The sequence below is a fragment of the Dendrobates tinctorius genome, unplaced genomic scaffold (assembly GCF_039654945.1).
Source record: "Dendrobates tinctorius isolate UK_male_01 unplaced genomic scaffold, ASM3965494v1 ptg000073l, whole genome shotgun sequence".
In the NCBI taxonomy this organism is placed as follows: domain Eukaryota; kingdom Metazoa; phylum Chordata; class Amphibia; order Anura; family Dendrobatidae; genus Dendrobates; species Dendrobates tinctorius.
In genome coordinates this window covers 4,610,592-4,635,293 of record NW_027361741.1, presented here as the reverse complement: position 1 = coordinate 4,635,293, position 24,702 = coordinate 4,610,592, and the positions used below count along the sequence as shown (strand labels likewise).

Genomic DNA, 24,702 nt, shown 5'->3' with positions numbered 1-24,702 from the left:
ATGCCTGGCTGGGCCTCCTCGCTATCTCAATCAGTGGCAGACCTCACCAGGGTGTCTCAGTCCCTGGTGGCCGTTCTTGATAAGTTGCCCCTGGACTCTTCAGCAGGGCCAAGCAGGTCCCAAATTGTTCCATCTGAATCAGCCAGCGGTAGTCGCAAAAGACCCAGGCAAGATTCCCAGCCGGAATCCTCTCCTAGTCCCATCTCACCGCATAGCCCTTCTCACCAGTCTCCCTCTCGGGCCTCCTCTCCCGAGTCAGGGGAAGCGCTTTCGGACAGGTCATCTGAGGGGATTTTAGAGCTGGATTCAGACCAGGATGCAAGCATGAAGGTCACAGTGCAGGACCTCATTGCTGCGATCCATCATACCTTCGATATTGCTGACTCCCCTGCGAAATCCTCAGATCAGGAGGTTTCGTTCAGACGGGCAGAAACTCCCTCCAGGGTTTTTCCTTTCCATTCCCAGTTTGGGAAAATTTTTACCAAGGAAAGAGGGGATCCGACCAGACGCTTTCAAAGAGGAAAACGTCTCGGCGTACTCTACCCATTTGCTAAGGAGCTCACGGACAACTGGTCGGCCTCTCCCTCGGTCGATCCGCCCGTGTCCAGGCTATCCAATAACACGGTTCTCCCGCTTTCAGGCGTGGCGTCCCTAAAGGATTCTAATGACAGGATTATAGAATCCCTGGCGAAGTCTGCCTTTGAAGCGGCTTCAGCGGCGGTGTGTCCAATTTTTGCTTCATCCTGGACAGCAAAGACCATAGCCACGTGGGCAGACGACCTTCGGCAGGGCATCTTAGATAAGGCGCAACCGGAGCATTTGGCCAATCTCGCCAATCAGATCTCCCATGCTGGGGACTATCTTCTCTCCGCTTCCTTGGATGCTGCATCCTGTGCAGTTCAGGCGTCAAGCAACGTTATTGCAATTCGACGCACACTTTGGCTAAAGGCATGGCAAGCGGACTTGTCTTCTAAAAAGTCCCTCACTAACCTGCCTTTTCAGGGGGTGCGCCTCTTTGGGTCCCAATTGGACCAGATTATTAAGGACGCCACCGGAGGCACGAGTTCTCTCCTCCCTCAGTCCAAGCCTCGCAGACCCCCACTAAGGCGTCAGTTTCGACCCTTTCGGACTTTCCGCCGTTTCAATACGGCGGACAACTCCTCCAGCCAACAGAGGCCGCAGGCTCGCCAGGAGAGAAGGAAAGTTTCCTTCAGACCCACTCCTTCCTGGCGACCCCACTCCTCCCAGGGCAGACCGTCCAGATCTAGATCTGGATGGTCTACTTCAACATGACTATCATCGGGCACGCGAAGGGTCTTTCCAATTGGGAGGTCGACTTCTTTCCTTCAGGGACGTTTGGCTGGCCGCCGTGGAGGACGCCTGGGTCAGGGAGGTCGTATCCTCAGGATACAAGATAGAGTTCGTCTCTCTCCCACGGGATCGTTTCTTCGAATCCCGGCCTCCAAAGGATCCAGCCTTGATCCCGGGGTTCTCTACAGCTATCGCCGCTCTCCTCAGTTCCGGGGTGATTGTGCCCGTTCCCGAATCGGAGCGCTTCACGGGGTTCTACTCGAACCTGTTTGTAGTACCGAAAAAAGACGGCGCGGTTCGACCCATCTTGGATCTCAAGCTTGCCACCGCTCCCAGAGTCTTCACGAAGATCATGGCTGCGTTGATGGCTTTGTTGAGAGTCAGAGGCCTCGTTCTTTTCCCGTACCTAGACGATATTCTGATCAAAGCTCCCTCATTCCAACAGGCTCACCAAAGTTTGTCAATCGTCCTGGACACTCTTTCCAATTTCGGGTGGATCGTCAACAGGAAAAAGTCCTGTCTGGTTCCTACACAACGCCTGGTCTTTCTAGGTCTTCTGTTCGACACTCGTCGGTCAAGGGTCTTTCTCCCACAAGAAAAGATTCTCTCTCTGCAGCAGGAAGTACGATCGCTGCAGACCTCGCGATTCCCATCCCTCCGTACAGCCATGAGGGTCCTGGGAAAGATGGTCGCGGCGATAGAGGCAGTTCCCTTTGCCCAATTTCACGCCAGGCCTCTCCAGCAGGCCATTCTGTCGAAATGGAACAGGTCGCCTCGGTCCCTGGATCGCCCTGTCCATCTTTCTTACCGGATCAAGCGGTCTCTCAACTGGTGGTTGTCGTCACCTCTCATTCTATCGGGTCGATCCTTCCTTCCCATTCACTGGCAGATAGTAACCACAGATGCCAGTCTCCTCGGTTGGGGTGCTGTATTCCGCAACCACACTGTTCAGGGTCGATGGTCGGATCCGGAATCAGCGCTACCGATCAACGTTCTGGAGATTCGAGCGATCCATCTTGCTCTGGTCCACTGGGAAAGGCTCCTCAAAGGACTGCCGGTACGGATTCAGACAGACAACGCCACAGCGGTGGCATATGTCAACCGCCAAGGGGGAACACGGAGTGTTTTAGCCCTGGCGGAGGTGTCCAAGATTCTTCGTTGGGCGGAGATTTTCGTCCCGACAATTTCCGCGGTTCACATTCCCGGCGTAGACAACAGGGCCGCCGATTTTCTCAGCCGCGAGGGTCTCGCGGCGGGAGAATGGTCCCTACATCCGGAAGTGTTTCATCTGCTCTGCCTTCGGTGGGGAACCCCGGATGTAGACCTCATGGCGTCTCGCCTCAACAGGAAAGTCCCACAATTCGTGTCCAGGTCTCGGGACCCTCTGGCAGTGGGCGCCGACGCCCTGGCCGTTCCTTGGTCCCAGTTCGAACTTCCCTACCTGTTCCCTCCTCTGCCTCTTCTTCCCAAGCTGTTGAAGAAGATCAAGGCAGAAGGACTTCCGGTCATTCTCATCGCCCCGAATTGGCCCAGAAGGTCTTGGTTCGCGGACATTGTCAACCTTCTCGCGGACGCCCCCTGGAAGCTTCCAGACAGAACAGATCTGCTGTCTCGGGGTCCGATTTGCCACCCCAATTCTCGGCCGCTCAATTTAACGGCGTGGCTGTTGAGACCGAGGTTCTGAAACGAGCAGGATTTTCCGACCACGTAATTCAGACCATGATCCGAGCCAGAAAGCCATCATCTTCCAAGATTTACTACCGTACTTGGAAGGCCTATTTCACTTGGTGTGAGACCAATAACGTCGCGCCCATGTCCTTTTCGCTCCCTTCAGTCCTAGCGTTTCTTCAGGCAGGATTGGATGCGGGGCTTGCCCTCAGTTCACTGAAGGGTCAAGTTTCGGCGCTGTCCATTCTGTTTCAGAAAACGTTGGCTTCCCGTCCTCAGGTTAAGACCTTTCTTCAGGGCGTGGCTCACACGGTCCCGCCGTACCGGGCACCCGTGGATCCATGGATCTTAATCTGGTTCTTGAGGTTCTGCAAGGTCCGCCCTTTGAACCCCTCAGGGATATTTCCCTTTCTCTCCTTTCTTGGAAGGTAGCCTTTCTGGTGGCCATCACCTCCGTCCGGCGCGTGTCGGAATTGGCAGCTCTTTCATGCCGCTCTCCCTTTCTGGTTCTCCACCAGGATAAGGTAGTTCTGCGGCCTCCGCCCTCGTTCCTTCTGAAGGTGGTGTCCTCGTTTCACCTCAACGAGGATATCGTGCTCCCGTCCTTTTGTCCGAATCCAACTCATCCCCGAGAGCGGTCCTTGAACAAGCTGGACCTGGTTAGGGCGGTAAGAGTCTATCTGTCTAGGACGACTTCCTTGCGAAAGACAGAGTCTCTTTTCATTATCCCTGATGGAGCGCGGAAAGGTCACCCGGCGTCAAAAGCCACCATTGCTCGCTGGATCAGATCGGCTATCCTGGAAGCCTACCGTGTTAAGCGTCGCGGAGCCCCTCCGGGTATCAGGGCCCACTCTACTCGAGCAGTGGGTGCCTCCTGGGCGGTGCGCCACAGAGCTTCCGCACTGCAGCTTTGCAAAGCTGCAACATGGTCATCGGTTCACACGTTTGTGAAATTCTACAGAGTCCACACCTACGCTTCGGCGGACGCCAGCCTAGGTAGACGGATTCTGCAGGCCGCGGTGGTGAGTCCGCTGGCCTGATGGAAGTTTGTTTCCCACCCCAGGGACTGCTTTGGGACGTCCCAAGGTCTCTGTGTCCCCCAATAAGGCGAACGAGAAAACAGGATTTTTGGGTTGCTTACCGTAAAATCTGTTTCTCGGAGCCTTCATTGGGGGACACAGCACCCTCCCATGTTTTACAGCTCCTGTTCTTACTTTGGTTGAATGGTTACAGTTGAGTTGTTTATGTTGTCAACCTATTCTGTTACTTCTCCTACTGCTTTCTCACTAACTGAGGAATTCTCTGCCGGTCGGTGGGGTGTACACTGCGGAGGAGGAGCTATCTTTTTTTGTGCATAGTGTCAGCCTCCTAGTGGCAGCAGCATACACCCAAGGTTTCTGTGTCCCCCAATGAAGGCTCCGAGAAACAGATTTTACGGTAAGCAACCCAAAAATCCTGTTTTATGGGTGTTTTTTGGCACGTTTGAGAAGATGCAGCCTTGTATACTGTGCTACGTTGTAGAAACATGATTAAGAAAATTAGACACTTGGATTCATCATACCATGGGTCCATAACAGCGACATGGTTTTCTCCTCAATAAAACTAGTGGGCAAAACCTTAATTCGTAGTCACCAGAAAATGCAAATGTGTATTATGTATCATTCAAGTATTCCAAAATATTTGATGCCACGTGCACAATACAGATTTTGTAATTCTTTTATTCTGGATTGCAAAATTCTCCAGGAATAGAACAAATAAAGAAAACGTCATTAGAAATTCATTCCTAAAAAAGTTTAATTGGCAAATCAAGCTTGTTTTGTCTATGGAAGAAATCACTATAGAATTAAAATGTCTCCGTCCTGTTACACTGACAGAAACGAATCCTAGAATGTTAATAGGACAGCTGCCTGAAGCTTTGTCGCTTTCTTTCATATGTATTGAGATGTACTCCACTATTGGTGATACCAGAGGTGTTGAGATGAGAAGATTCTCGCACTGCTGTCCACCCTGTCTTTCTGATCTAATACTGGATAAACCAGGGGTGCTGAGGTATGATGTTGCTTATACTGTTGTCCACCCTATCTTTCTAATCTAATACTGGAGATATCAGTGATGCTGAAGTAAGAAGCAGGCACTCACACTGCTGTCCACCATGTACTTTTGATCTAATAATGGAGATGCCAGGGGTGCTGAGGAAAGCAGAAGCTGCTCACACTGCTGTCCAGCCTGTGTATTTGATCTACTATTGGAGATACCAGGGGTGTTAAGGTAAGAAGAGGTGGCTCACACTGCTGTCCACCCTGTCTTTCTGATCTACTATTGGAGATACCAGGGGTGTTAAGGTAAGAAGAGGCTGCTCACACTGCTGTCCAGCCTGTGTATTTGATCTACTATTGGAGATACCAGGGGTGTTAAGGTAAGAAGAGGCTGCTCACACTGCTGTCCACCCTGTCTTTCTGATCTACTATTGGAGATACCAGGGTGTTAAGGTAAGAAGAGGCTGCTCACACTGCTGTCCAGCCTGTGTATTTGATCTACTATTGGAGATACCAGGGGTGTTAAGGTAAGAAGAGGCTGCTCACACTGCTGTCCACCCTGTCTTTCTGATCTACTATTGGAGATACCAGGGGTGTTAAGGTAAGAAGAGGCTTCTCACACTGATGTTTTCCCTGTTTATCTGGTGTAACACTCAATAATTTTTGTTACCTGAAGACAAACTGTACCATGTACATTCAAGTTACCTCTTGATTACATCAGCTGAGCATCTTACTGCACAAGCTTACCACAGGCAGCTTGTTTATTAATATTATAGGAGAGATTTCTGTCAATGTAACAAGATGACTGTTGGTTTAATGTTATATAGCAATTTACCTTTCTAGACAAAAAAGATTTACTTAATAAAAGGAATTTATTAATTGACATTTTCTTTATTTTTTTTCTATTCACCTGGGAACATCTTTAAAGGGAAATTTGTCTGCGTAAATTATCACCATTCCACTAGATATTCATAAGTGTCAGAATGGTGTGATGCTGGAATCCTCAGCATTCATTTGTGTATCCTGTTCTCTCCTGATGTTCCCTGGCGACACGACCCTGTGGTACTGCGCTCAGTTATCTTCTTCAGTGCCATAGTCTTTGAATGGAGCAGCAGACACATGTGGAACCAGCGGCTTTGTTCAATTCCTCCTTGCTGCAGTCTTGGTTTCGGCCCATTATCTGATGGTTCGCTATGGTGTGATATGGTGCACTAACCAACAATACTCCTCTTTCTAGATGGTAGTTTATGTACTTTATGCTTATGCATGTCTATATATAGTGTGCGTGATTGTAAAGTATCTGTTATATCGAATGTTTCTGCAATCTTCACAGGGTTTAGTGAAAGTGGAGATCCCTCCTGCAGCATAATGCAGAACTGGGCTAGAATAGAGGTAAGATCTCTAATAATTGTGATACATTTATGGTAAATGCACATTAGAGAGCTAATTGCAGTCTATCCAACGTCTCTGGCTGTGATTCCACCCCTAGCTGTGTCTGCTAGATGCAGGATGATATTGGAAGTGCTTGTGCAGTTGCCGTCTCAGCCAGAGATATGGATGAATGATATGCAGTACTTCTTGTTCAATATGGATTATTGTAAAAGACAGTGCGCCAGCTACAGTTTGTCCTTTGCTAACATTCGCCCATTTCATGTCCGCTCAGGAGCTATGGGTAGAAATGACCTGTTATACAGTAGGTAGCTTGCAAAAGTATTCACCACCTTGGCTTTTTCCTTTTTTTGTTACATTGCAACCTTTGTTTAATTATTTTTCTAATTTCATAAATTACATTTATAGGAACATATAAGTAAAACTTGGCATATGCATATGTATTCACCCCTTTTGCTATGAAGCCCCTAAAAATTACCTTCATAATTCACATTACTAGTGAAAAGAAGTCCACCTGTGTGCAATCTAAGTGTCACATGGTCTGTTAGTATATAACTTTACCTTTTCTGAAAGGCCACAGAGGCTGCAACACCATTAACCCCTTTACCCTCAAGGGTGGTATGCACGTTCATGACCGGGCCAATTTTTACAATTCTGACCACTGTCCCTTTATGAGGTAATAACTCTGAAACTCTTCCATGGATCCCGGTGGTTCTGTCATTGTTTTCTCATTACATATTGTACTTCATGTTAGTGGTAAAATTTCATTCATATAACTTGCGTTTATTTGTTAAAAAAACGGAAATTTGGTGAAAATTTTGAAAAATTCACAATTTTACAACTTTGAATTTTTATGCCGTTAAATCACAGAGATATGGCACACAAAAAACTTTTTCCCACATGTTTACTTTTACATCAGCACAATTTTGGAACCAAAATTTTTTTTTGTTAGGAAGTTATAAGGGTTAAGGCTGTGTGCACACGCTGCGGATTTTGCTGCGGTGTACAGTACCATGATTCCCTATGGGAATCAAAAACCACAATGCAGACGGTGCGGAATTTTCCGTGCGGATTATCTGCGGTTTTTAATTCTTTCTGCGGATTCTGCTGCGGTTTGCCATCTCCTCCATTGAGGAGATGAAAAACCGCAGAGCAATCCGCAGGTAAAACCGCAGGTCTTTTGACCTGCAGTTTCACCTGCGGATTTTACAAAATCCGCGCGGATGAATCCGCACCTAATCCGCAGCGTGTGCGCACAGCCTAAAAGTTGACCAGCGATTTCTCATTTTTACAACAACATTTTATTTTTAGTTACCACATCACATTTGAAGTCACTTTGAGGGGTCTATATGATAGAACATACCCAAAAGTGACACCATTCTAAAAACTGCACCCCTCAAGGTGCTCAAAACCACATTCAAGAAGTTTATTAACCCTTCAGGTGCTTCACAGGAATTTTTGGAATGTTTTAAAAAATGAACATTTAACTTTTTTTCCCCCAAAAAAATTTACTTCAGGTCCAATTTTTTTTATTTTACAAAGGGTAACAGGAGAAATTGGACTGCAAAAGTTATTGTGCAATTTGTCCTGAGTACGCTGATACCTGATATGTGGGGGTGGACCACTGTTACGGCGCATGGCAGAGCTCGGAAGGGAAGGAGCGCCGTTTGAGATCGGACGCCATGTCACGTTTGGAGAGCCGCTGATGTGCCTAAACAGTGGAAACTCCCCACAAGTGACCCCATTTTGGAAACTAGACCCCCTAAGGAACTGACCCCCTAAGGAACTTATCTAGATGTGTGGTGAGAACTTTGAACCCCCAAGGGCTTCACAGAAGTTTATAACGTACAGCCGTACAATTAAAAAATCATATTTTATCCACAAAAATGATCTTTTCACCCCCAATTTTTATTTTCACAAGGGAAACAGGACACCAAAAGTTATTGTGCAATTTGTCCTTAGTACGCTGTTACCCCATATGTGGGGGTAAACCACTATTTGGGCGCATGGCAGAGCTCGGAAGGGAAGCGGCGCCATTTGACTTTTTTGGCTGGAGTTGAGATCAGACGCCATGTCGCGTTTGGAGAGCCCCTGATGTGCCCAAACAGTGGAAACCCCCCAATTCTAACTCCAATCCTAACCCCAACACACACCTAACCCTAATCTCAGCCCTAACCCTAATGGGAAAATGGAAATAAATACATTTTTTTTAATTTTATTATTTTTCCCTGAGGGGGTGATAAAGGGGGGTTTGATTTACAATTGATATCAAGTTTTTATGCTTGGCAGCTGTCGCACGTTAAGACGCTATTTATTGTAAAAATCGTTTTTGCATCACCACATTTTGAGCGCTATAATTTTTCCGTATTTTGACCCACAGAGTCATGTGAGGGCTTATTTTTTGCGGGACGAGTTGACGTTTTTATTGATACCATTTTCGGGCACATGACATTTTTTGATCGCTTTTTATTCCGATTTTTGGGACGCAGAATGAACAAAAACCAGCATTTCATGAATTTCTTTTGGGGGGTGCGTTTACACCGTTCCGTGTGTGGTAAAATTGATAAAGCGGTTTTATTCTTCGGGTCAGTACGATTACAGTAATGCCTCATTTATGTATTTTTTTTTTTATGTTTTGGCGCTTTTATGCAATAAAAACAATTTTATATAAAAAATTAATTATTTTTGCATCGCTTTATTCTGCGAGCTATAACTTTTTATTTTTTGGCTGATGACGCTGTGTGGTGGCTCGTTTTTTGCGGGACAAGATGACGTTTTCAGTTGTACCATGGTTACTTATATACGTCTTTTTGTTCAGCGGTATGATAAAGCATTGTTTTTTGTGTTTTTATTTTTTTAAGGGGTTCACTAAATGGGTTAACTAGTGGGACAGTTTTATAGGGTGGGTCGTTACGGATGCGGCGATACTAAATGTGTACTTTTATTGTTTTTTGTTTTTTGTTTTTTTTTTTATTTAGATAATAAAAGAATTTATTAGGGAATAATTTTTTTTTTTTTCATTTGGGGATTTTTTAAAAATTATTTTTACAAGTTTTTTTTTTTTTTCTCTTTATTATATTGTCCCGGGGGGGACGTCACTGTCTTGTCTCAGATCGCTGATCTGACACTTAGAACAGCGCTGTGTCAGATCAGCGATCTGACAGGTGCTGCTGCAGGCTTCCTCATGCCTGCTTTTAGCAGGCAGTGAGAAAGCCGCCTCCCTACAGGACCCCGAAGGCCCCCGCGTCCATATTGGATCCGGGGGCCTGCTGGGAGGAGACTCTCGGAGCGACGCAGCACATCGCGTCGCTCCAGGGGTCGCAGGGAAGCATGGAGGGAGCCCCCTCCCTGCGCGCTTCTCTCCTATGCCCGCGGTACACTGCGATCATGTTTGATCGCAGTGTTCCAGGGGTTAATGTGCCGGGTGTGGTCCGTGACTGCCCCTGGCACTCGGTGCCAGGTGTCAGCTGTGATAATCAGCTGACACCCGGCCACGATCAGCAGCGCTCCCCCCGTGAGCGCCGCTGATCGCTCTGGACGTACTATTCCGTCCTTGGGACTTAAGTCCCAGGTCACATGGACGGAATAGTACGTCTAATGTAGTAAAGGGGTTAAAGCAAGAGGCACCTCTAACCAAACATCATAAAGACCAAGATCTCCTAAAAAGTCAGGGACAAAGTTGTTGAGAAATACAAGTCAGGGGTTGGGTTATAGAAAAAAATAAATTAAAACAAAATAGTCTCCAATGAGCCTTCAAAGCACCATCAAATTTATTATCATTAAATGGAAAGAACTTGGTACCACAGCAAACCTGCCAAGAGAGAGCCGCCTACTAAAACTCTCAGCCCGGGCGAGGAGGACATTAATCAAAGAGGCAGCACAGAGATCAAAGGTAACTCTGAAGGAGCTGCAAAATTTGCCAAGCAGAGACTGGAAAATCTGTGTGGGGGGGGGGCGTGGAACAGGGTCACAGGAGGCAGAATAGCTGGTTCAAAATCTCAATCTGCATGCAGTGGCTATTTTCCCGAGGCCCCACATCAGGGATATATGGAAAATGACTCCGCTCACCGGTGCCAGTACCTTCTGAGATCCTAGGCACTGCAGCATCGCTCCGATCCTGCTTCCGGCCTCGTGAAGCGGCGACCCTGCCTCATGAAGCAGCGACCCTGCCTCCTGTGAACCCACTCCACTGCCGATGGCCCGCCGGTAAGCTCACTTTGGGTTATAAGAAGCACCCCCATTTTCCTCCCAAATTTGGAGGGAAAAAAGTGCATCTTATAATGGGAAAAATATGGTCCTGACTTTAGGGGTGAATAGTTATGCACACTGAAGTTTTCCGCTATTTTGTCCTATTTGTTTTCTTCGAATACTTTTGCAAGCCACTGTACATATATTTTTCACATGTTTGATAGATTTACGGAGACCAAATAATTATACGTGATCTAATGTGTATTTTGTATAATACTGAATGACTATGCAAGGAAGTGACATTAATTGAGTGCATCTGCTGCTCTTTACTCCTATATTCCTTCTATCCTGTCACCCAGAGTGGCACTCCTTGCTGCACAGAGTGGACAGTAGGAAGGAACCCTTTTAATAATAAGACCTTATAATTCTATTAATACCTTATAATAAGACTGTGGCTGCTATGCTGTTCACACTGTCAAGCACACGCCAATGAGAAACATATAGTCATTATTTATTGGTCGTTTCTGTAAAGCCTTCCATTCAGACGGGAAACGATGCCTTTGAGATCATAAAGTCGAACACAATGGAGAGATGCAGATGGTGCAGGGCAAGTTTTACTCTCCGAGCCTAGTTCATTCTCAGAACCCTTTGTATAATAGCATCATATTTGGTGCTTCTGACAAAGCTTTGTCAATTTTTCTGATGGTGTTTTTGGCCCATTGATAACACACTCCACAGTATTGAATTCCATTGTAGAATGGTCGGCTAATTCTGGATAAATCTGATTTCAATTCCATAATTACAAAAATATACTTTTCCTCTCCAACTCTCTCCTCAGGCTCGACACTGCAATAACATGCAGAAAGCTAGGGAGCTCTGGGATAGCATCATGACCAGAGGCAATTCCAAGTTTGCCAATATGTGGCTGGAGTATTACAACCTAGAAAGGTAAGATTGGCTGTCTGAACTATTCGGTGACTTTTTTTCTTCAGCGTATACGGGCATTTAACATTACTGGCTGGCATTGTACTTGGGAACTCCTAGCTTGGATAGGTTGTTTGGTGATCTATTGATGACCAGGACTTGGGTCATCTATCGGTCAATCAATATGAGATCATGAGGTTTAACACCCATCACTCTACTGATTAATTGTTATCTGCAATACCCACTACCCTACATCCGGAGACAACAGTTGATCGATGAGGTGCTGTGTGTTGGACTGCCACCAGTCTTGTTTCCCTTAGATGGGTCATCGATATCAAATGAATAAACTCAGGGGAACTCTATATCTTTCTCCTCTGATGTGCTAGAACATATCATAGGAGAGAGAAATAAATAGGAAATCTGACTTTTTTTTTTTTTACCGAGTAACGGCGATCGCAACACTGGGGACGGTAAAAACCAACCCAAATCATGTTCTCTTGGGTCTCGGTTACCTGGGGGGCGCTATAACCTTATTTCTCAGTGCCATTAAAAAGCGGCGCTGAGGAATAGGTACCCTTAACTGCCGCCGTTAAAAGGTGTATCGACAAGGGGTTGAGCAAAGTGTGTCATGGTACAACACCTTTAAAGGTTTGACTACACCAAGGGTGCACCGAGTGCCTGTACTTGGTTTTGAACAGTCATTCTGTGCTGACAAAGTGCCTTTAATTTACATTAAACCATACATAAAAATGTTCATCCGACATCTCTGGCCAGCTTAACTCCAGCACTTTGACCATCTCTTCCATGGTGACGTCTGTTCTTTAAGTTTAGCATAGTATCATTTTGATGCTTTTCTGGCATTTATCCTCATATGTTATGGCCTCCAATGCAACCTGTTTTAGAATGTTTGTTTGTTTTTTTTTATCTTTCCTTAAATTTAAAACAAATGTCAAACAATTCTTTGCAGAATAGAAAGTCATTTTTTTTGTCTTTGGCTGCTTCCCAATTTGTACATGTTCTGTATCATAAAGGTTATACTCTATGGAAAATTGTATTATCTGCATTGTATTTGTGTGTTGTCACAGAGCCCATGGTGACACTCAGCACTGTAGGAAGGCCTTACACCGTGCCGTGCAATGCACAGTGGATTATCCTGAGCATGTGTGCGATGTATTGCTCACCCTGGAGAGATTAGAAGGTAGGTAGCTTCTGTCAAATGTTACAGTAGAAATGTCATTTTTTTTTGTTTATAAGCTTGAATAAGTTTGCAAATCTCTTCTTCCTATTAGGGAGCTTGGAAGACTGGGATGTAGCTGTTCTAAAAACTGAATCAAAACTATCAAAAGTTAATCAACAGCGTGCAAAGGTAACTGGGATAACATACATTTTTGTCAATAATAATTCTGGCGCTCTATAACATGTGTGGTGTTAAGGGATCAAAATCTTATGCTATCCCATGCCCGTTTTCAAAGGCTGCCGAGAAGCAAGCGATAATTGCCAGGCAAGAGGAGGAAAAGGCCGAACACAGGAAAAAATCTCGAGCTGAGAAGAAGGCTAAGAAACCCAAGAAAGCCAAACCTGGGGATAAACGTAAAGCAGAGGATGAGGAAGACGATGATGAAGAATGGGGCGATGAGGCTGGTGAGTTTTTCCTCATTTGCATTTTCCAGAAGGAAAACTTGTGTGTTGTACAGAAAACCTCAGCTTACATCAGTGTTATATTCTTTGAGGCTGGATTCACACGTGTAATTTTTTAGGGTTTTTTGCAAAAGCCAGGGATATTTTTGTTATGAAAATATATTGCATATTGGCAGAACGTGCCAGAAATGTCTGGAGGTGGGATCTGAACTCTCGTGCCACAAGACCTGTCCTACCCTCTTAGGTGGCCATTAGGTGCGGCATTTAGGTGGGGAACAGATGGAGGGATACTGGCCCCCACCCTGCCTGTATGAGGCAGACGCTGAATGAAGAAATGGCTGTGAACAGTTTCCTTAATCCCAGATTCTTCTAGAAGACACGATATGATTTATCTTACAGAAGGCATTGTAAATAGGCCACATGCAGAGGGCTTGGAAACAGGCGAACTAAGGCCTCTTTCACACTTCAGTTTTTTGTGTGAGTTAAAATCCGCCAAAAAGGCGGAATAGCGGATCCGTTCCTAACTGATGTGACCGGATGCCACAGGATCCGTTTTTTGACGGATCCACCGAATGCAGAATTTTAAAGGAACCGCTGGCCAAAGAGAGAGAGATTGCAGGGTCCGTCCAGGCATGCCGGCGGACGCCAAAAATTTGGCGGATCCGCAAAAAAACGGATCCAACGGATGGCGTCAAGATCCGTCGGTAATGCAACTCAATGGGGAAAAAAACGGATGGCGGATACGTTTTTTCAAAAACTGGCGGATTTTGACTGATGGTCAAAAACGGAAGTGTGAAAGAGGCCTAATGCAGAAAGTAATATTGTAACATTAAATAATGTTTTATTTTTTCATGACTGTATATAAAACAGAATTCTATTTATATAATCCCTTTTTTTAAGCAGTATGTATATTTCTGTGTACGTTGGGTTCTTTAGATAAGTGTTATTGTTTGTGCCCGCAGCAGAACAACCAAGTAAGAAGCACAAAGGAGAGGAGCAGCCTGAGGACAATGAGGCTGAGGAGATGGAGACTGAAATGGGGCTTTTTGGTAGGAGCAGCTCCTCCACAAGCCGTTCTGAATCCAAGCAGAAACCGCCTGCTGCCAAGGAACAGCCTAGAATCTTTCATAATCCTCACAAGGATAACATAACTGTTTTTGTGAGCAACTTGTCCTACAATTTGTCTGATCCAGAGCAACATCTTAGAAAAATTTTCTCTGGCTGTGGGGAGATCTCTCAAGTTCGAGTGGTCTACACCAACAAAGGGATCTTCCGTGGATACTGCTATGTTGAGTTTACTAAAGAGAAAAGTGCTCTGGATGCACTGAAAATGGACCGACATGAAGTGAAAGGGAGGCCCATGTTCGTTTCTCCATGTGTGGACAAAAACAAGAACCCAGAGTTTAAGGTCTGTTTGTGTTGAAATGTATTAAGATACATGATAAGGAGAGCTGAAAAATGTTTTAAAAGGAACCTATCACCTGATTCACGGTGCCCAAACCGCTGGCAGCACGAATCAGAACCTGACTGCACTATCGCACCCAGGAATATTTTACTTTGAAATGTTCCACCATTTCAGAGAGAATCTCATTTAAAGCAGGGTTCCCCAACTCAGTTCTCAAGGCCTACCAACAGATCTTGTTTTCAGGATTTCCTTAGTATTGCTCAGGTGATAATTGCTTCACCTGTGCAATACAAAGGAAAGCCTGAAAACATGACCTGTTGGTGGGCCTTGAGGACTGGAGTTGGGGAACCCTGATTTAAAGATTCGGCCAGGGACCATAGCCAAATACGAGACTAGTCCGTCGCCACCCTCGGTCTGCTTCTCCCATCGCCGCAGCAGGTGATTGATGGGTCTCTCCCTAATCACTTAAGAGTGGCGCAAGGAAAAGCCCGCCTGGAGAGGGGCAGTAAAAACCCAAACTTTGCAAAAGTCTTGTGATGTTTTTAGAATCCTGGTGTAAAGACATTAATGAATCAGGGCTATAATGTTTCACTGTGTGACCCATCACATGTAGATGTAATAGCTAAGATCGGAAGGACTACCGAAAGAAAGTGAAAACTGCAGCATAGTGGGTTTGTGCCATTTCTAAAAACTCATACTTAATACTTTTTTAGGTATTCAAGTACAAAACAGCTCTGGAGAAACATAAGCTCTTTGTTTCTGGGTTACCATTTTCTTGTACCAAAGCGGAGTTGGAAGAAATCTTTAAAGAGCATGGCACTATTAAGGAGATCCGTTTGGTAACCAATCGGTCTGGGAAACCCAAGGTAAGCATGAGTGGTAAACTAGAAAAACTGGAAATGATCTTGTTATAACACAGCTCTATGTGGCCACTTTTGCCAGCATGGCCAAGCATTCAGAAAAAGGACATGACGTATTGTGTCTGTTCAGCTCCTTTTTGCCTGGAACATGGTTTTAAATCCTATGGGCTCCACCTATATACAGTCATATGTAAAAGTTTGGGCACCCCTATTAATGTTAACCTTTTTTCTTTATAACAATTTTGGTTTTTGCAACAGCTATTTCAGTTTCATATATCTAATAACTGATGGACTCCGTTATATTTCTGGATTCAAATGAGGTTTCTTGTACTAACAGAAAATGTGCAATCTGCATTTAAACAAAATTTGACCGGTGCAAAAGTATGGGCATCCTTATCATTTTCTTGATTTGAACACTCCTAACTACTTTTTACTGACTTCCTGAAGCACTAAATTGGTTTTGTAACCTCATTGAGCTTTGAACTTCATAGCCAGGTGTATCAAATCATGAGAAAAGGTATTTAAAGTGGCCACTTGCAAGTAGTTCTCCTATTTGATTCTCCTATGAAGAGTGGCATCATGGGCTCCTCAAAACAACTCTCAAATGATCTGAAAACAAAGATTATTCAACATAGCTTTTCAGGGGAAGGATACAAAAAGTTGTCTCAGAGATTTAACCTGTCAGTTTCCACTGTGAGGAACATAGTAAGGAAATGGAAGAACACAGGTACAGTTCTTGTTAAGCCCAGAAGTGGCAGGCCAAGAAAAATATCAGAAAGGCAGAGAAGAAGAATGGTGAGAACAGTCAAGGACAATCCACAGACCACCTCCAAAGACCTGCAGCATCATCTTGCTGCAGATGGTGTCACTGTGCATCGGTCAACAATACAGCGCATGCATAACGCCTTTTTGTATGACCAAACAACTCAATCTTTGTTTCATCAGTCCACAGGAACTTCTTCCAAAATGTAACTGGCTTGTCCAAATGTGCTTTTGCATACCTCAGGCGACTCTGTTTGTGGCGTGCTTGCAGAAACGGCTTCTTTCGCATCACTCTCCCATACAGCTTCTCCTTGTGCAAAGTGCGCTGTATTGTTGACCGATGCACAGTGACACCATCTGCAGCAAGATGATGCTGCAGGTCTTTGGAGGTGGTCTGTGGATTGTCCTTGACTGTTCTCACCATTCTTCTTCTCTGCCTTTCTGATATTTTTCTTGGCCTGCCACTTCTGGGCTTAACAAGAACTGTACCTGTGTTCTTCCATTTCCTTACTATGTTCCTCACAGTGGAAACTGACAGGTTAAATCTCTGAGACAACTTTTTGTATCCTTCCCCTGAAAAGCTATGTTGAATAATCTTTGTTTTCAGATCATTTGAGAGTTGTTTTGAGGAGCCCATGATGCCACTCTTCATAGGAGAATCAAATAGGAGAACTACTTGCAAGTGGCCACTTTAAATACCTTTTCTCATGATTTGATACACCTGGCTATGAAGTTCAAAGCTCAATGAGGTTACAAAACCAATTTAGTGCTTCAGGAAGTCAGTAAAAAGTAGTTAGGAGTGTTCAAATCAAGAAAATGATAAGGGTGCCCATACTTTTGCACCGGTCAAATTTTGTTTAAATGCAGATTGCACATTTTCTGTTAGTACAATAAACCTCATTTGAATCCAGAAATATAACTGAGTCCATCAGTTATTAGATATATAAAACTGAAATAGCTGTTGCAAAAACCAAAATTGCTATTAAGAAAAAAGGTTAACATTAATAGGGGTGCCCAAACTTTTACATATGACTGTATATTGTACTGCATGTACTTTATAAGGTGGTCCCCCTTTCAGTAAGCTTCTACCTATAGGCTCAAGCACATGAAAAAAAAGAGAAAACAAACTGAGCTTTCCACAGGTGCAGCGCTGTTTCTCCACCGTTGCTCCCATCTTTGATGTTTGGCTCCAGAGGTGACGTCACGTTGACAGCTCTGCAGCAACTCTCTGAGCTCAACAGATGTAGATGAATAAAGTTGGTGGGCTCAGTGATTGACTGCAGCGCTGTTGATGTGATGCTACTTTTGCAGCCAGAGACCTGGGCAGCGGTGGAGTCGCAGTGCTGGACTTGGGGAAGGAGGGTAAGTAAAGTTCAGCTTGAATTTACCTGTAAATGAGCTTATAGGCAAAAGAAGCCACAGCCCTTTTAAATAATACAGATTTTCAATTGATTAAAGGTTTTTACTATGTAGCTTCTGGAGCTTGGATGTCTTACAATAGAAATGAAGTTGTTCAGTGGGTTTCTGTGCTTCTGCAGCCCTTCTCTCCTCTTCTATACACCAATCTAAGCTAAATCAACAATCAACTAAGTCCTCTTTTTTTTCAACTTTTTCGTCCAGCTAACAAACTGATCGCTTGTATCCAATTGTTATAATGAAGTCATTGTGAACGGATCAGTTTTTCATCAATGTGGAACTCGTCCAATTTTTTTTTTTTTCTTTTACTAGACATGTGAATTCAGCTTGGGTGTGACCTGAGTTCACACATGCAGCAATCGGTTAACTCAGATAAAAAAAAATAAAGTTATGCAGAAACAAGTTTTCTGGCGAAGGAGGAGAAAGATGCACGAATTAAGTGCACCCCTCTATATAACCAACAACATATGTAAAAAGATACACAAAGGGTGTCTGGGGTAACCTGTACCAAGGCCATTCTTGGGTGACTTTGCCCTGTACATAGGCCAAATGCTTATGAGTTTATCCAGCCTGTTTTGCTCTTTGCTACTAATGCATTGCCATTCAGATCTATGCCTTAGCTGGGTTACTGACTAAACTGCATATTTGTCAATATTTCTACTATTGACAGCCATATTGTACAGTCTATATCAACTGCTTTGCACAATATTACTGCTAATATTTAGTGATACTACAATTATTATGTTGGTGTTTTTCACTACTTATATCATTGTCATTCCCACACATTATTGCCAGGGAGTGTAATCCCTTTCCTTGGCTGTGTGGTTGTCAGATACTATACTACATAGTGAGGACTGATTTCCCTACACTAATTGATACTATGCACTTTATTCACTAGTATCTGGGAAAACCTTATATATGCCCCACTAGGCTAGGCTGTAAACCAGAATTGTTGCCATTTATATAGGGTCAGGTTATATACTTGGTTTTTTATAAGTTTTGTGATTGTTGTTTTAATAACAACATTTTAAAATTTTCTATTTTTATTCATTGTTGGTTATATTGAGGTGTGCAAATCATTAGTGTATCTGTTTCTCCTGTTTTGCACGCTAAAATATTCAGGCTGTGCCTTCCTTTTCTTTCCATGGTCCTTTCAAATGTTTGTGTATGGCTAAAAAAAAAATCATTTGTACAGTGGCTTGCGATGGTATTCACCACTTTATCGTTTCACCTATTTTGTTACATTACAACCTGTGATTACAAAAATAGTCAATCAGATTCATATATGATGCATTAGCACCAAATAGTCTCAAAATGGTGAAGTGAGAAAAGTATAGGCATAAGTTAAATTTATGGGATCAAATAACTAAAAAATGGCGTGTGTGCGTGTGTATATGTGTGTGTATATATATAAATATATATATATAATATATGCCGAGATTTTCAGCCCATTTTTTTGGGCTGAAAGTCCCCCTCTCGGCTTATATTCGAGTCATATACACCGGGGGGTTGGAGGGGGAGGGGGGGGGCGGGGGTGTCAGATCATACTTACCCGTCCTGACGCTGTCTCTTGAGACCCCAGCTTCTCCGCGCTCTCTCTTCCTGCCTTCAGCGGTCACGTGGTACCGCTCATTAAAACTCATGAATATGCGCATATTCATGAGTTTTAATGAGCGGTATCACAGGACCGCTGAACGCAGGGAGAGAGAGCGCGGAGAAGCTGGGGGCTCAAGAGACAGCGTCAGGACGGGTAAGTATAGCGATACTCACCTGTCCTGCGTCCATGGCTGCCTGCTGCTGTCTGTCATCGGTCAGTGACTTCAGACAGCAGAGGGCGCGGTGATGTGATTAGTGCGCGCCGCGCCCCCTGCAGTCTGAACGTCACTGACCGATGATTTGGCAGATAGCGGTGAGCAGCCATGGACGCAGGACAGGTGAGTATCTGACACCCAGCGACGGAGAGGTGAGTATGTCATTTTTTTCAATTTTTACATGCAGCAGCAGCGGCAGCACATAGGGAAATAATCTAAGGAGCTTCTTATGGGGTCAGCATATGGGGGAATAATCTAAGGAGCTTCTTATGGGGTCAGCATATGGGGGAATAATCTATGGAGCATTTCCCACCCTAGGCTTATACTCGAGTCAATAAGTTTTCCCAGTTTTTTGTGGCAAAATTAGGGGGGTCGGCTTATACTCGAGTCGGCTTATACTCGAGTATATACGGCATATATTGTGTGTGTATGTATATGTGTGTGTGTGTGTGTGTGTGTGTGTGTGTGTGTGTGTGTGTATGTATATATAATATATTTTCGCCACTTTTGCGATGAAGGCCCTAAACATTTCTTATGCAAGTAATTACCTTCATGTCTCATGCTTAGATTGTACACAGGTGGACTTCCTTTCACTAAGTGTCACGTGGTCTGTCAGTATATACACACCTTTTCTGATAGGTCACAGAGGCTGCAACACCATTAAGCAAAAGGCATCACTAACAAAATACCATGAAGACCAAGGAGATCTCGAAACAAGTCAGGGACAAAGTTGTTGAAAAGTACAAGTCAGGGTTGGGTTACAAAAAAATACCAATCTCTGATGATCCCCGGAGCACTATCAAATCCATTGTCATCAAATGGAAAGAACTTGGTACCACAGCAAACTTGCCAAGAGAAGGCCGCCAACCAAAACTCTCAGCCTGAGCAAGGAGGACATATATCAGAAAGGCAGCACACAGACTAAAGGTAACCCTGAAGGAACTGCAGAGTCCCCAAGCAAAGACTGGAGTTTCTGTCCATATGACCACAATAAGCCACATACTCCATAGAGGTGGCCTTTATGGAAGAGAGGGCAGGAAAAAGCCTTTACTTGCACAAGCAAATTGTGAGACTCGTTTTGAGTTTGCCAAAAGACATGTGGGAGACTCCCTAAATGTCTGGAGGAAGGTGCAGTGGTCAGATGAAACAAAAATTTTACTTTTTGCCCACCAAGGTAAATGGCATGTCTGTCCAAACCAACACCGTTCATCACACCAAGAACACCATCCCCACAGTTAAGCATGGTGGCGGAAGCATCATGCTGTGGGGATGTTTTTCGGCAGCAGGGACAAAGAAGATGGATGGTGTGAAATACAGGGATATTCCTGAGCAAAACCTGTTTGTCAGTGATTTCAGACTGGGACCGAGGATCACCTTCCCACAAAGACAGTGACCCAAAGAGTACTGCTAAAGCAACATTCGAGTGGTTTAAGAGGAAACGTCTAAATGTTTTGGAGTGGTCTAGTCAAAGCCCAGACCTTAATCCAATTGTGAATCTGTAGAAAGACTTGAAGATTACTGTTCATCAGAGGAAAACATCTAACTTGAAGTAACTGGAGCAGCTTTTACATGAGGAATGAGCAAAAATGCCAGTGGAAAGCTCATAGAGACAGCTGCAATTTGTTTAAGATGATTGCTGCAAAAGGAGGCTCTAGAAAGTACTGACTTTAGGGGAGGGAATGTTTATGCACACTAAAGTTATTTTGTCCTATTTGTTTGCTTCCCAATAAAAAGAAATCGAAATGTTCACATTTTTTACATAATGCAAACCCTCAAGAAAACTCCAGGTTGTGAAGTAAACATGAAAAACTCCAAGGGGGTGGGTGGGTGGTAGGTGAATATTTTTTTCAAGCCTCTGTAACTGGATCCGTCTTAATTTAAACTGATCTGCTTTTCTTGCTTACTAGATCTGTTTCAAACAGATGATTACTGGACATGTGAACTAAGCCTTAGCCACTGGAGAGCCATCTGTTGGCGTGAGCACAGAAAAGCATCAAGCAGCTTTTATTTTAGGCCACGTTCAGTATTTGGTCAGTTTTTTACCTCAGTATCTGTCTGTAAGCCAAAACCAGGAGTGGGTGATAAATCCAGAAGTGGTGTTGTGTTTCTATCATACTTTTCCTCTGATTGTTCCTCTCCTGGTTATGGCTTACAGATACTGAGGTAAAATACTGACCAAATTGTGAAAGTGGCCTTTATTGTAATACATTCAAGCTACGGAAGAAAAATGGTCGAAATTTTTGATTTCTTAAGTTAACGATGTTTACAGTTTATAAGAACTTCACAATCCTTTACACTTTTTAGGGACTTGCATATGTTGAATATGAAAATGAGACCCAGGCTTCACAGGCTGTAGTGAAATTGGATGGCACAAAAATGAAGGACCATACTATTAACGTGGCGATTAGTAATCCTCCTACGAGGAAACCGCAAGAAAGTCAAGAAGCTGCTCGGTCAACATCTATGGTTCCTCGACAAGCCTACGGAGCGTACGTATAGAACTAAACAGTTGTGGTAATGAAGCAAGGACCCGCCATCTTATATCTGTATTACTATGATGAAAAATGCTCAATGGGAAGTTTCTGTATAAATTACATTTTTCACATATAATGCTCACCAGCAATTTTCCAGATGCAGCTGTGTAATTTTTTTTATACCGTTTTATATCGGCTCAGTTGCATCTCAGATGACCAGTCCATTGATTCTTTTTTTTTTTATTTTTAATTGTTCCGGTCAAACTATTCGGTTTCTTTCTAGATTTAGGCCGGTTTCACATTAGCGCTTTTTAAGCGCACGCACGGCCGGGGGTAGCTCCGCCCCCGAGCCGGCTCTCTGCCCGGCGTGCCCGCCCCTTGCTTGTATCGCCGCCTACTAGCGGACAGCGGCGCCTGCGATCGGCGCACCCTATCTTTAGCATAGGGTGCGCAGATCGTGCGCAGGCCGTGCGCTAGTTGCGCTTTGACCTGCGCTGCGCACTTTTGACGGTGCGCCGTGCGCGCCAAAATCGAACTTTTCGGATTTTGGCGCGCACCGTCAAAAGTGCGCAGCGCAGGTCAAAGCGCAACTAGCGCACGGCCTGCGCACGATCTGCGCACCCTATGCTAAAGATAGGGTGCGCCGATCGCAGGCGCCGCTGTCCGCTAGGAGGCGGCGCTACAAGCAAGGGGCGGGCACGCCGGGCAGAGAGCCGGCTCGGGGGCGGAGCTACCCCCGGCCGTGCGTGCGCTTAAAAAGCGCTAATGTGAAACAGGCCTAATAAAGTGATTTTTGTCTTTTTTTTTTTTTTTTTTTTATAGGGGCAGGGTTTTGTAAATGGTGTTTTTATTATGATTTTTTTTTATATTGCATCTTTTTTTTTCCCATTTTTATTTTTTATGAGGTGATAACCCCCTCCACCCCCCAAAAAAGTTTTTGAAAGTAGTTTTTTTTTCCCCTTCCGTGTTTGCTTATAGGGAAGGCAGAAATGGTACAATACTGTTTCTGCCCTGTCTTGTGGGTGTTTGGCAAGTGACCAATGAATGCACAATACCCTGCAGTGTTCCTCTTGAGCACCTTAAAAGCATTGCTGTCTGGAATAAGGCCCATTAATGACCACCTTCAAAACGCATATGCTAGACCTTAAAGGAGTAAACCTTCATTGTAGGCAGCAGTGTTGATTACCAATCTGACTTCCAATCTATGCCCTCCTGAGAAGACCGGTAGTCAGTCTGACTTTCTGTGCCTTCTAGCAACTCTTTCACCCTATGCATGTCCATCATGCAGCTAAATGTCATGTCTGCTTTGTATAAGCATGCAGTAATATTGTAAATGATCTCTCACTATCTGTACAATCTTTGAATGATGAGCAGAATCTCATGTATTATATGAGATGCATCTTCAGTTTACTGCTCTGCGTTTGCTACTGGTAATAGCTGACAGGGAGAAAACTATCACAAGCAAGAGGCTGACTCAAAATGGCACTGCAGACAGCTCATAAATAGCACATAAACTGAAGTACAAGGTATACACGAGCTACTACATTATTCGTTAATACTTGCCTTTGCTGCACTATAGAGGCAGCAAAATGCAAGCTCAGCATACATCTCTGCCGTGTTCTGCTCTATCTTGATGCATCTCTATCTTTTGCTGCTCACATACAGGGAATCTTGGAGATCCATGTTAAACATAAAAAATAAACAGAATTATTTTTATTAACAGGAGAGGTAAAGGAAGAACCCAGGTGGCTCTCCTACCCCGATCTCTGCACCGCCAGAATATACCAAGCAGCACAAAAACAGAAAATGGTACCCAGCAGACACCAGAGGCTTCATCAGGTGCAGGAGGGGAGCCCCGGAAGATGTCTAATGCCGACTTTGCCCGGATGTTGCTCCAGAAGTAATGAAACTGGGACCTGTGCAGTGGGAAAAAATGTGAATAAAATGACTGCCTTTTGTGACCTTATACATTATTGCAGCTGCTTACGGCTCCACTAAACACTCGGACTGCAGACTCTGCCCAGTCAGGCTATATACGTACAGTTTGTTTTACAGGTTGTTCGTTTTTCTAGGTCCTTTACTGATTACCTTTTATGTTCTAATAGTGCAGACTTTCGGCTTCCTTATTTCCCTCATATTGAGGCAGGCAAGGCAAAGAAGGGGTAGCATATAATGGTCTGTTGGTGTATGTTTTTACACTTGTTGCAGAATGTCTATTGATCGCACTCCGTTGCAAAAGTTATAGAATTGAGCCCAGATATGGGCGTTTTATATGTATTTCCCTCATTTCATGCATTGTTTTTCCCTGTGGAATTTACAGTTTTTATGTTGGTTAAAACTGGATTAAAGCATTTGCTGTACTCAATCTACCCCATGGGCAGTTAGCATATTTTTGTAATCACTTTTGCTTTTGTGACACTTGCATACACTGCTCAAGGTACACAGCGGGTAATGAGATACGTTTAACCCTTTTACCCTGCAAACCTGTTCTCACCTTCATGACCAGTCCAAATTCTGACTTGTCACTTTATATGGTAATAACTCTGGAACGCTTCAACGGATCCCACTGGTTCTGAGATTTAGTTTTTTCGTGACATATTTTACTCCATGGTGATGGTAAAATTTGTTTGATATGGCTTGTTTTTTTTGAAAAAATATTGGAAGTTTGGCAAAAATTGTAAAATTTTAAGCCCTTCCCCACCCCCTCAAGGTGGTTTGCACATTAATGACCAGGCCAATTTTGATCACTGTCACTTTATAAGGTAATAACTCTGGAAGGCTTCAATGGATCCCACTGATTTTGAGATTTTTTTCGTGACA

The 24,702-nt window shown here is 44.2% G+C and overlaps 1 protein-coding gene across 2 annotated transcripts in view; it reads left to right on the top strand.

The window, feature by feature from the left end:
* SART3 (spliceosome associated factor 3, U4/U6 recycling protein) overlaps positions 1-24,251 on the top strand; it is a 70,442-nt gene extending 46,191 nt beyond the window's left edge. The window contains exons 11-19 of one of the 2 annotated variants that reach the window (XM_073582580.1): positions 6,349-6,407; positions 11,431-11,540; positions 12,602-12,714; positions 12,806-12,882; positions 12,989-13,157; positions 14,120-14,562; positions 15,273-15,425; positions 21,713-21,897; positions 23,606-24,251. In XM_073582580.1, coding sequence (XP_073438681.1) covers positions 6,349-6,407; positions 11,431-11,540; positions 12,602-12,714; positions 12,806-12,882; positions 12,989-13,157; positions 14,120-14,562; positions 15,273-15,425; positions 21,713-21,897; positions 23,606-23,786 — 1,490 coding nt within the window. In that variant the 3' untranslated portion in view covers positions 23,787-24,251. Of the gene's footprint in view, positions 1-6,348; positions 6,408-11,430; positions 11,541-12,601; positions 12,715-12,805; positions 12,883-12,988; positions 13,158-14,116; positions 14,563-15,272; positions 15,426-21,712; positions 21,898-23,605 lie in introns of both variants that reach the window. The other variant, XM_073582579.1, reaches the window with a different exon arrangement.
* Positions 24,252-24,702: the final 451 nt, after the last annotated feature.